At 35.3% G+C, this 13,968-nt stretch overlaps 1 protein-coding gene across 1 annotated transcript in view; it reads left to right on the top strand.

Annotated features, from left to right (window-relative positions):
- The window catches only part of LOC111044938, a 105,458-nt gene that overhangs the window by 18,580 nt on the left and 72,910 nt on the right, over positions 1-13,968 (top strand). The window contains exons 7-11 of the mRNA XM_039431924.1: positions 10,456-10,681; positions 11,129-11,248; positions 11,295-11,305; positions 11,916-12,061; positions 13,389-13,605. Coding sequence (XP_039287858.1) covers positions 10,456-10,681; positions 11,129-11,248; positions 11,295-11,305; positions 11,916-12,061; positions 13,389-13,605 — 720 coding nt within the window. The remainder of the gene's footprint in view (positions 1-10,455; positions 10,682-11,128; positions 11,249-11,294; positions 11,306-11,915; positions 12,062-13,388; positions 13,606-13,968) is intronic.

The raw sequence follows: 13,968 nt of genomic DNA, 5'->3' as shown, positions 1-13,968 counted from the left end.
TATTTATTTCCATCAGAGGCCGAACCTTAAGCCCTGATATATATATATATATATATATATCAGGAAATATATATTATATATATATTATATTTATATATATATATATAGATATATATATATATATATATAATATATATATATATATATATATATATATATATATATATAAAAATCATTTCAACGATTAGTTTCCATCTACTTTGGCCATTTTCAAGTAATGCAAAAATAAAAAAATATATATATATGATTTATATATATATATATATATATCAGGGCTTAAGGTTCGGCCTCTGATGGAAATAAATAAATCAATTTATCCAGTGAACAAGAGCTAAATTAAATCTTTACAAATCGCTAAATAAAATCAATGATTGAGTGAGCATATGTACATTTATAATATTGAATTTAAATACTCCTTTAATCTGTGCATCTCTAGACATATAAATTTGATACAACTCTTATCCAATAAAATATGTCTATTTTACCTTTTTAAGACTTGCGCAAGTTCTATAATAATTCTAAATATTTATAACTTTTTCGACGAGCTAGCTTTTTATATTTGTTTCACTCGAAGCACTGAGGGCGCCCTAACTTTATATATTTCGATAATTCATCACTCACGTGCTGAATTTTTATAAGATGTTGGCGGCGATCTGAATTTCCTGGTCGTCCTGGATTTTTGGTGGCCGAAGTCGTCCTCTCCAAGGGAATAAATAAATATTCAAATGACTTTTGCTTTAATGCAGCATCACTAAGTCTTATAAGAAATTAATTAATGAATTTAAACTTTAAGTCTGTTTATTCGACAGAGGCTGGCTCAAACAGCACTCTGGTTTGTGGACTGTATCAATTACATCGAGAACCTTTTGGGGTTGTCTAGTGTCGGGTAGCAAGTTGAACAATTTAAATGGCTGAGTGCACAATAACATAGGCCTACCTTCATGTTCAAATCCTCCTTGCTTTTAGGATCCCGGGTCCAGATCACGATATGAGATGAGACGACACTTGTAATAAATCACAATAAATCAATAGATCACTTTGCAAAAATCGACATTACGAGAAGTGAGCTGTTCGATTGGCTGTCAATCGGTAACTTGCAACTATTATGCTATATGCATCACCCTTCAATTGCCCCCTCCACCACACAACGCCAGACAAAAACGGGGAACATTCATATAACGTCCGAACATTCTGCCCACCTTGGAAGAACTTCCAATAACAAAAAAAAAACAAAAACCACCTATAACGAACCCTTCTAGGGGAACTAGGAAAAAAATATCTTCACTCCTCAGGGGCCATTGAGGAGACTAATACAAAAGGAGTAGGAGGCCCACGGAAAGGTGAGGATGGGACGAGAAATAATGAATATATACAACCAATATAGATAAAACCAAGAAACAAAGCAACTTGGGAACCTTTCCCACATGTAAAACAAGAAACAAAAAAAAACTAACCACTAAACTTATTGAAGTTCCCTTCAATAAGGCCTAATCTTCATCAATAGGGAGGAGACATACTCTATTGACAGCCCTAGTTAGACTTCTCTTTGCAGTCTGAACCTCCACCACTCTCACAACTCCATCCTGTGCAGGGAATATCTTCGTTATTCAACCAAGCCTCTAGTGAAGAGGGAGTAGGTTACTTTTCTTTAAGAGAGCCATACGTCCAATGTTAACATCACTATGTTTTCTGTACAATTTTGTTCGGGTTTGCAAGCTAGATACATACTCCAATGGCCAACTTTTCCAGAATGAGGATACAATTCTTTTGAGTAAACTCCATCGATTTCTCAAGTTCACCGATCAAATTGATTCCTCTGAGTCTTTACTGTTGCTAGAGTAATTTTTCTTGCTTCCAATTCAATCTGTTTGTAATTTTCATCATCATTACCGTGGGTTTGGTGTGGCCAGCACTCCAGTGGTTTGTCTAACCAATCAGAACCATTCCACCACGGAGAATTACCAATTAACTCATTGAGCAATAGTCCTCGACTAGCACAATCAGCTGGATTACATTCGGTTGACACATATCTCAATTGCTCTGTAGACAGGTGTTCCTGTACTTGACTTACACGATTTGCCACAAACCTAGCCCAACGATGAGGTGAAGACCGAATCCAACTCACTGCCACAGTTGAATAAGTCCAAGCTGCAATATAATCTATGTTTATAATTTTTGAAAGCACTTCTTGAACTTCATGTAATAATCTAGCTACTAGGACAACCACACAAAGCTCCCATTTCTTCACTACCTCCACGGATGCTATATCATCCCAGTCACATCCCGATTGCCATAGACATTGAATAATACTCTTGAAGGTAAGCATGAAAGGTGTCAAATGTCCAAATGGATCAAAAATTTGTGCTAAAGTTGATAAAACATTTCGTTTTGTAGCTAGACTGGATGGAACCTTCACCCTGTAGGAGAGGTAGTAACCAATTGGATTCGATTGGAAGCCAAGAATTTTAATGGTTTTATCAGACTCCAAAGTGAAATCTTTTGCATCAATAGTGCGATGCTCTGGAGGGAGATTTGATAGAATGGTAGAACGATTGCTGGCCCACTTTAGCAATTCAAATTTCCCTTTGCTTAACAATTCAGTAAGCTGCAGTTGCTTGGTTGCTTCCATTGATGAGACTGATGTAACTATATCATCCATGTAAGTAGAAAACCGTAAGGCTTCAAAAGCTGCAGCGAATATTTTTTCTTCATCTTCAATAAAATGATGCTTAGTACAAATGGCAAGAAATGGCGATGATGATATACCATACGACAGAGGTGTTAGAGTATACTCTTTCATTTCTTCTCCCTTTTCGGATTTTGTCCATTTTATTTCAACATTACCCTGTCTATCATCATCTAACTCTTCCAAATTTCGTTTCCCCCTTTCAAAAACACCTTCTCCAATTTCCTTTTTCGGTATGGGTCTTCCCATTGGTTTGATTCCATGTGGACTATGAATCACTTTTAACTCTTTCCCTAAATTACCGTTAATCAGTAAATAACTGTTGAAGGCTATACCTTGTTTACCTGGAACTTCTTCTAAATTATCTCCCAATTCTTCTTCTCGAATCATGGAAACATTTTCTCCAACATTAGTTTTACCTTCAAGATATCCCGATATCTCACTTGTATTTGTCTTCTTGGATGGTAATTCTACAATGTATCTACCAGTATTCAAACGACAAACAGTTGATTTGTATATCTCTTCACAAGCCATTCCACTTTCCAATACTTTTTTTGTCCTAGGTGGCTCTTCTACGACCCAAAATCGCTTCACCAACTCTTCTAAATTAGCATTGGAATACATGCACAGATTATTTGAGATAGTAGAACTCTTCTCTGATACCTTACCTATCAGGCAGTAGCCCCATACAGTTTCTAGGGCAGATGGTGTACCCGCTGGACCAATCACCTTTCTTCCAGTCAGAATGAAGGGGAAGTATTCAGCACCCAATAAAATATCAACCTCCTCTGAAAGGAAAAATTCAGAATCTGCTAGCTCCAGTCCTTCAATATGTGCCCAGTACGCATTTTTTATCTGATTTGTAGCTGCTATTTTGTTGACTCCCGACGCGGTAATTTTTAATGAAGGGGAGTTCGGTGTTTCAAATTCACAGTTAGCAATTTCATCTGTCACTTCCAGTATAGTATCAGATAATCCATAGATTGGCAAACTGTGTGTTTTCTGTACCACTAAACCCAGTTTTTTCATGCATCGCCTTGTAATAAATGACTCGGTGCTTGCACTATCTAATAACACTTTGACCTTATGATAATTGCCTTGATTACCTCGAACTCCCAATTTAACAGTTGGTAACAATACTGAGGAACTATTTACATTATTTTTACATTACTTTCTTAGCTGAGTCAGTAACAAATGTTTGATGGCTTTGATCAGCGACGTCATGCCCATCTACCCTGCTCATTTGTTTATTACCGGCCAATGTGTTGGTGTTTTCAACAGGCGGCTGTCTCGGCTCTAAATGGAGGAGTGAATGGTGATGCGAATTACAGTGACTGCACGGCTTCCTTCTTCTACAATCTCTAATAAAGTGCCCTGCTAATAAACAGCATTTGCATAGTTTCCATTCTTTTACACGTTTTAATCTATCAGACAGTTTGAGATTCAAGAACACTTCACAATTTTCCAGTTCATGAGAATTATTACATTCAATACATTTCAGCTCGTCCGATTTCGATTTAACAATCATAGCTGAAGCTTTGTAATTTCCCATGGTGGGTTTTGATTTCCCAAACTGCTTATGTGAGGAGGCTTCTGACGATGTAGATGACCCCAATAAATCAGTGGATTTGGTAGCCTCCAAAATAACAGCTTCATCATTCAAAAATATTTGGAAGTTTTTCAAATCGGATACTGTTCCATTTCTTAGCAGTCTCTGCCACTTCTTTCTCAATCCTTCAGTCAGTTTTTTACGTAAGACAAATAATAACGGAATCGACCAGTCATTAAGTGAATGACCAATTGGTTTTAGTGCTGCAATATACTCAGCTAAATGAGTGATGAATTTTCGTAGCGAGTCTGGTTGCTTATTAACTGCTGGCATATCAAAAATTGCTCGCAAGTATGCGTCAGTCAGCTTGTAAGAGTCATTGTAGCGATTCAATAATATTTTCCATGCCTCAGCATAATGATCACTTGTCAATGGGACTACAGAAATGACTGACAGTGCATCGCCTCTCAGTACAGACCGAAGATACATCTGTTTTTGTATGTCAGCAATTTGACCATTATTATGAATCGTGGCTTCGAATAAATCTTTAAATTGACTCCAAATTTTCAAATCACTGTCAAAAGTCATTAAAGGAAGCTTAGGTAGGGCAACTGATGAGATATTTCCAGTTGTAGGTGAAGAAGCTACATTGGAAGAACTAATATTCAAATTTGTTTGAGTAGATGGTAAGGTTTCGAGAATAGCCTTGACATTGAAATAAAACTCATCAAATTGGCTCATAAAATTTTCAAGCTCAGTTGTTTTCAATCGAGGATTTTGTTTGTTATAGTAGCTCTGCATCTTATCTATTATATCATTGAACTCCACCTGGTGGTGATCGATATGCTCACCCATAACTTTCAATAAATTCTTCATTTTTTTATTTTTCGGATCCTTTTTGACAGCTTCGGCAATTTCATTAATCCGTTTTATTTTACGAATTAATGCATCTCTTTGAAACGTCAAGTCTTCGATAACACCCATAGTGAGGCAATAACAGTGAGCGCTCGTCGAGAGAGAGAGTGAGACAAAGAACCAAACAAGAATAAGAGGAAAAACAGGAGAGCAGGCGACACAATGGAACAAACAATGGCTAGCTTATCTAATCATGCAAGCCTAGCCAGTAGGGATGGGTATTGAAAGACAAAACATCGATGTTTTGAACATCAATGTTTTTTTCACCTTAATATCGATAAGTGAAAAACATCGAACAGTAAACATCAATGTTTTTAAACATCGATGTTTTAAACATCGACGCATCGCCGTACATTTAAGGATGATACTACGAAGACTATTATACAGAGTATTTTAGAAGTAGTGTCGAACATTCTGGGGTATTGTTCCTGGATGATAGGAGACTGCAAATGTCGTATTTGAAGTATCCAAAACTCAGCGGTTATCCTTATAGCTACCATTTTCTTTTTTTCACTTAGGAATTTTTATCTCAAAATTTAATAATTTTGAATAAATAAATACTCAAAAGCATAAGAAACTATGAATGGATAGATTTTTATTAGTATTAATAAAGTGAAAATGATACAATTTACAGTATATGATACTTTACACTTATTCTTGATAAAAATGATAAAACAGGGTGAAATCAATTTAATTGAACCCACAACACTTCTTGAATGAAAAAGACTAAGAAATTGTCAAAAAACCACTGATTTATTGATAATTAGAAAGACCGGTTTCGGTTATTACACCATTGTCAATCTCTGATAAACAGAGATTGTTTATGGTTTATCAGAGATTGACAATGGTGTAATAACCGAAACCGGTCTTTCTAATTATCAATAAATCAGTGGTTTTTTGACAATTTCTTAGTCTTTTTCATTCAATATGAATAATTACCACAATATCAACTTCTCAACTACACAAAAAGCACAACACTTCTGTTAATAAGCTTACAGAGTATTAGTTTATTATTTTGTATAGATATAACTCAATTATTTTGGAAGTTGATTGATTCATTGGTATATTTTTTATAATCTCGAAATACTTAAAAGTACAAAAAACTTCTAAAGTGACTACAATTTTATCTGGAGCTATTGTTCCAATATTTTAACAGTTACTAACTGGAATTACAGCAATTTTGGACTTGTGGAATTCAGTATTATTCAGTCGAATAATTGAAGTCAGGTTGTGACTAGAAAGATACATTAACTCTATTATAGGTAGTTTACAAGATTTGTCAACTTCATAGTTAAGTCAGAAACCTCTTGGGATATCCTCGAAGATTCTGTCTGGAATTTCATCCTAAGCTAATTTTAGCAATCATTGTTACTCATATCGTATTCATTCAATACCTGATAGTTTATGGAAATTATTAAAGTTTATTTATATGGATATCTACACTCCTTACAATACGAGGACCTCTATTCCAGAGCTAGATTAATTGGTGTTAAACGTATGTTGAGGAAAGCACTTGCAATAAGAAAAATCTGGTGTGGCACACTTACAGAACTTTCCTTGCCGTTATGAAAATTGATCACCTGACGCTAGTGTTCACGCGCATCACAGTCTACTATAATTCAAAGAAATACGCCAGCTGGTGACAGGACAACACACGAAGTCTGCTATCTCTTCATAGTGAATATTTATCCTATAGAATCAAGTAACAACAGTTGCCAACAGTTTGCAATTGAAATAAGAACATTTTCAATTCTAGGTGAAAATGTTACTGAACATTTTCTGTAGAGATTTTCATGCTCAATCTTTTCCACTTAATTTTTTTTGTTTAAATTGTATTTGAAGCCTGATAATTGGGAACCTAAAATCGACCTTTGCATAGATGGGGCAGAGCTCCTGGAATTTTTTCAGATATGAGACTTGTGGCAGTTGATAGAGCATATCAATGACTATTTTGGGTATGAATTTGATCAAAATCGTTGGAGCCGTTTTCGTGAAAATCGCGAAAAACCCTGTTTTTGACAACATTTCCACCATTTTAGCCGCCATCTTGAATTGCATTTGATTGAAATTTTTCGTGTCGGATCCTTATATTGTAAGGACCTTAAGTTCCAAATTTCAAGTCATTCCGTTAATTGGGAGATGAAATATCGTGTACACAGACGCACATACGCTCATACACACACACACACACACACACACACACACACACACACACACACACACACACACACACACACACACACACACACACACACACACACACACACACACACACACACATACAGACCAATACCCAAAAACCACTTTTTTGGACTCAGGGGATCTAGAAACGTATAGAAATTTAGAAATATTGTGGTACCTTAATTTTTTTCGCAAAGCAATACTTTCCTTACCTATGGTAATAGGGCAAGGAGAGTAAATACTGTTTCTTCCTAAGAAACGAAGAATCCGACCTCTTGTTTAATTTTAAATAAGTATCTAACCTTGACAAGAGCTACAGAAGTTATGCAAATCTTCAAGAGTATCCAACAGTCTCTCATGAAAATACAGAGAGCCTGAATGAAAAATTCATTTTAGTTGGGAAAAACATCGGATGACCGATGTCTAGGTAAAACCATCGATAAGTGAAAAACATCAAACAGTAAACATCGATGTTAAAAACATCGATGTTTGATGTTGAAACATCGATGTTTTTAAACATCGATGTATCGATACCCATCCCTACTAGCCAGCACTTCAACTACTGTATCGATACTCATTGGAACAAACAATAACTGCTCTTGATAACGAAGTAACGACAATAATCAATGCGAATAAGTGCAAGTATCCTTTGAAAAAAGTAACAGTTCCAGTTACTGTTACAGCTAGACAACGTAACTTATAAGTCTTTCTCTACTTATTGACAAGAACTTGCCAGTCCAGCCTTGTGGTGCCAATGCACCAATCTTATGCAATAATACTACGACACAATTATTTACAAAAATATTACTTGTTCTATCAATTTCCAACTCAAATTGAGCCCAAATTTTTTAAGAATACCACAAATGAAGCGTATATTCATCTACAACGACAAAGACAAGCCATATACACAGAAAAACCATGAATAAAATAGGCATAAAAAACGACAAACCTATTAGACTATTTCAAACTTATGTCCTATTCAAATTCGATTAACAAATCAATCCCGGACGGTTGGACCATGTTTATTCGACAGAGGCTGGCTCAAACAGCACTCTGGTTTGTGGACTGTATCAATTACATCGAGAACCTATTGGAGTTGTCTGGCGTCGGGTAGCAAGTTGAACAATTTAAATGGCTAAGTGCACAATAACATAGGCCTACCTTCATGTCCAAATCCTCCTTGCTTCTAGGATCCCAGGTCCAGATCACGATTCGAGACGAGACAACACTTGAAATAAATCACAATAAATCAATAGATCACTTTGCAAAAGTCGACATTACGAGAAGTGAGCTGTTCGATTTGCTGTCAATCAGCAACTGGCAACTATTATGCTATACGCATCACCCTTCAATTGCCCCCTCCACCACACAATGCCAGACAACAACGGGGAACATTCATATAACGTCCGAACAAAGTCTTTCAAAAGTACAATTTAATAAAGGGTCTTGTGCTCTACAAAATTTAGTGTCGTTCCATAGTGGCATCTGGCAGGCAAGTGGCCAGGTCCTACCCTTATTTTCTACAATCCCATTTCCGAAACAAATTCACAAATTTACATATATTTGAATAATTCACTACTATGCCATTAAAAGGATCAAATAGTCCGTGACAATCTACTAAATTATCACCCATATCTTACATATAACATTTTATAATTTCTCCGACCATATCCAATGCATAAACTGAGTAGAGATAATTTACGAATTCTTATCATTTATGAAAATATTTATATATACATTTGAATCGGCTCTTTATTGCCACCCATCGATTACTGTAATTTGATTGGTTCATGCAAATTCACTAATGTATCCATGCGCCTAGGAATATCCTACTTCCTTAATATTCTAATTTATTTTTATTTGGTGTTTTATGTATGTTCATTACAGATAATAAATATTTTTGGAATTTATAAGTTGTTTCTCCCTCTACAACAATTAGCCATGTGCTTTCCAAAATCCTCTAGTTGAATACTATTAGTTTACAACAAATTTTTGCCAAGGTGTCTGGCTAGATTTCACATTACACGACTTGATCAATTATTAGGTCGCCGATCAGTAGGTATTTTAAGCCTAACCTCAAATTTTCCAATACTTTATATAATATAATAAGTAGCTAATAAAATTCTTTTCTATTTGGCTGTTCTAATTTTAGCCATGGTACCCGTTATTATCTAATCTTTCATTTGTTGTTATCGCATTTGGCGATAATAGAATAGCTGTTTTACTTCAGACCTATAAAATTCTTCCAATTAGCGATTTTGCTTGCCTATCGAATTTTAATAAGTTACATTATGTACCACTGAGAAATGCGAAAACATCGTAGGGTGGGTTTGTTTGAGGAACTTTTGCTGAACGGTAGTTGAATGATCAACAATTACCCAAGTTTCATCTTGAGAATCTAGTAAAATCTTCTTACTGAGAATTCTTCTAGTGAAAAATTCTTCAACTCCGCCTAATATAGATTTTTTTTCATTTCATTTCATAAAGTAGAATAATCTCAATACATAGAAAAATAAAGTCAGCACAATCAGTCTATAATTTGAAGAAAAATGATTTATCCATCAATAATATATTTTCAACAACAATATTTCAAGTGCAGTCATCAAACAGAAAATTTATTACGCATTTTATAAGATAAGGTTTTGAGAGTGTTTTTCATGGAGTAAGCTTCAATAATTCAATTCGAACCAACTCATCTTGTAGTCACTCAATTAAATAAAGGGATCGCTACTATTGTTCTCGATTAACAACACAGGATTCAAAAGAGGCTCAAAGTTCAAATTATGGATCAGAGCTATATTATTAGCAAGCAGTTCGTGATGAAGATTTGAATAATTATTGAAAGATACTAGTCGTAATACAATCATAGATAAAAAAATCGTCCTATGACTAGAGTTTTCTGTATATTATAATTTGGTGAGGTTTCCTGTGCGTTTCACTGTAGTTTTTTGGTGCTGAAGAGTCACATTCAGAATATCTAACACTCTCAAAATTCTAATCTAAATAGAGCACACGCCATTCATGAGAATCTGTTGATCACAATTTCCTTGATAACTTCTAACAATGATATTATTATTAAACAAAAATCCAAACTTTTAAAATTGTTTGGTGTTCATTCGAATAGGATATGTTCGGCTATGCCCTTCGCCACCCGAAACTGCCAGCTAGTAATGGCATCACCAACAACGAGGGTCTGACTCCACTCACCCTGGCCTGTAAGTTGGGCCGCGCTGAAGTCTTCAGGGAGATGTTGGAGCTCAGTGCCAGAGAGTTCTGGAGATACAGCAACATCACCTGCTCCGCCTACCCGCTCAATGCACTCGACACTCTCCTGCCCGATGGAAGAACAAGTACTGAATCTCTATGTATTTAGTGAGTGAATCGTGAAAATAATTATAAACTACAATCTGAACCAATGAACATAGAATACCTTCCAATATATTCGGGTACATTGGTCTAAACTATCTTAGAAAACTATTGTTATGCAGTGATGATTCCTTCTTTATTTTTGTAGTCATGTTACCGCTGATACAAGTGGCTTATCATTAAAGCAGACGTCCAAGACCGGCAAGAGACAAAATCAACTCAATGTTTTTTGTAGGCTATACTAAACTTGGTTGGAAATGATAACTAGGTTGCCTAATATTCAATTTCAATGATCTATATTATAATATTTACATTTAATAAATCCCAATTAATGAACAATTTTTCATGGTATCCATGGTATTTCATCATAGATCATTTCATTTATTGAACTAGTATTGATGAAATGTCATATTTAAACATTATCATTGCAGATTGGAATTCAGCACTATTTATAATACTGAATGGTACAAAAGAAGAGCATCTGGACATGTTGGATGGTGGAATCATTCAACGATTACTGGAAGAAAAGTGGAAAACGTTTGCAAGAGTAAGTACAGGAATATTTTGTAACCTTTAAAACGTTTAACTTGATTGAAGATCAAATCAGAGTGAATATACCACAAATTATTATTTTCTCAATCTGTGGGCATCAATTCTGGAATCTGAGTCTTTGTGTTGAAAAAGTTCTTATTCTAATGGACACAATGAAATTGTATTTATCATGAGAAAAGATACCATAACAAATTAAAATTCTTATTTCAAAACAATAATATCGTTCCTATTAAAAAGTTCAACTCGAAACAATAATTTCATAACTATTGAAATCGAAGGTAGATTAGTTAGGTAACAGATGTGAATAACTTGGCCTTATCAATAAAAATGAATTGTGGAATCTAAGTAATATCGCTCACAGTGGAAAATTGGATTTCAATTATTGAATTTTGCTGTGCGAGAAGTGGCAAATATGCAATTAAGAAGGAGTGTCTGCATGGTGGCAAACATTGTCAATTACTTTTGGAGAGGGATGGTGCCAATAAAGTAGTTGTTTGCTCCTTTCAAGAGGGCTATCCCATTTCCCAGAGAAAACAATAGTGTTGCTGTTGCTGTTACCAGCGACATCAGCAACAACAACACTATTGTTACCCACTATATCTCTCTTCAATGGTTCTCTCGCATTATCTTGAAATGTAATATCTTTTAAATTTATATTGATTTCAGGATCCTGCAAAAGCTATATTTCTTATATCGAATATCCTTATATTGGCCTGCATACCGTTCAGACTAGCAGGAGATATACTAATGGAAGAAGCTATTCTGGTCGTAGCATTACCTGGATCATGGTTTTTCTTAATGTTTTTTGCAGGGTAAGTTGAATTCTCCAATCACGATAGAAATACCGATAGGCATTTAAAACCTCTCTAGTCCATCAATTATACATGAAGTTCGAATTGAGGTTGATTTTCTGGAAAAATAGTATATTTTTTATAATTTGATCAAACTACAAAATTATTTAGCAGTCATGATTTTTCAATTGAGTTTTTACTGGGCTACAGTGTGAGAGTATGATAGTACAGCATGATGTATTTCAACCCCCATATCGAATGTCTTAATAAGTTTCGAAAATCAATATACTTGATAGACAAAAAAGAAAGTTCACCCAGCCGTTGGCATGATCTTTAATTTCTCAGGAAGAGTGAGTGATTCCTTAGCTCTGTTAAAAAGGTAACCTTCTGGTTCTTATGCGAGTATGACATTCTAAAGCCGTGTCTACACTGAACAAATGTTCGACAAATATGTTTGTTAAAACAGTTTCGGAAGATATTATTAAGTTTCACAAACAATGTTTTCCCGTGGCCAGTGTGTACACGTCACCAAATAAAATATTTTTTGTTTGAACGTCCAACGTTCAATCGGCTTCACTACTACATAGCAAACAGATGGCAAACAGCTGATGCGAATCATTAAAAATGCACGATCAAAATAGTTATAAAATCGATGTGTCTGAAAGCTACTTCAATTTTTGGTTGTACGGTAAAAATTTGTACGATCTTTTATCGAACGACCAAAATCGATGTGTTTGTAGCTAGCCTTATTCCTTGTCCACAAAAAAGAGCGCAATTTGAGCAGAATTATAGGGTAGCAGATTTATCTCACGTTAGAGTCTAGTGACATTGGAACAAAACTTGAATATGCTTTTCTCATGTTATGTAAATTTCCTGCTGAGGATAATGCCCATATGAGCTCTAGGCTTGTGCTTGGGTAATGAGACGATGATGATGATGATGATGATGATAGTGAGTAAGCCTACAGCTTTAGCTGGGTTCCGAACCACCGGGAAGCGATTCATAGATTTATAAATTATTAATGAAATTGAGAAGAGTTCGGTTCTTAAAGTGAACCCTCTCAACGGTAGTAGCTGTCACATGGAGCTCAACTCGTCTTAAAGATAGCTTATCTGCGCGACCGCTACACCAATCGCTTCCTCAAGTAGGTTATCTTTGATAAATAATTTTATAAACCCACCATTCCATTTGAATATGAGTTGAAAAGTTCTTCGCCAAACTATTTTGATCAATCAAAGTGATAAGGATTATGTTTACACATCGAAACATATCCAATATCGAATTCGAACTTGAGACTAGGAAGTTTGTTTATAATCAGTGACATTGATGAAAATGCGTTTTTGTCCAGGGCAGTGCGACTCACAGGGCCATTTGTAACAATGGTGTACAGCATGATAACTGGAGACATGTTGACGTTCGGAATAATCTACACAATAGTGCTGTTCGGATTTTCACAAACATTCTTTTTTGTGTACAAAGGATTTCCTGGCGTGAAAAATACACTTTACGGCACCTACCCCACAACGTGGATGGCGCTTTTCCAGATCACCCTTGGAGATTACAATGTAGGTGAAACGAGTCACAATCAGAATTTTTGTCACACTCAAAGTTTAATTGCAATTGATTTTCACACACATTCTTTTAACATTTACTTAATTCATATTAATTGGAATTGATATGAAATACAAACAATGTTGCAAGGATTTTGTCCAATTGGTATCATTCTAATAAATGACAATAAGTTGCAGAAACAATACGACTCCTGAACCAAGTATGACCTGAAAGTGTTGATACCTACATGTTTATTATGAAGCTTCGAATTACTGTATGTTATGGCCTTTTTGTACTAGCATACTCGTAACAGGGCATATGAAAAATTTATTCTAAAACATGAATCATGAGTGTACGCAGCAGCTTCGGGTAGGGGT

The sequence above is a fragment of the Nilaparvata lugens genome, chromosome 7 (assembly GCF_014356525.2).
Source record: "Nilaparvata lugens isolate BPH chromosome 7, ASM1435652v1, whole genome shotgun sequence".
NCBI lineage: Eukaryota > Metazoa > Arthropoda > Insecta > Hemiptera > Delphacidae > Nilaparvata > Nilaparvata lugens.
This window is presented reverse-complemented; position numbering and strand designations above follow the sequence as displayed.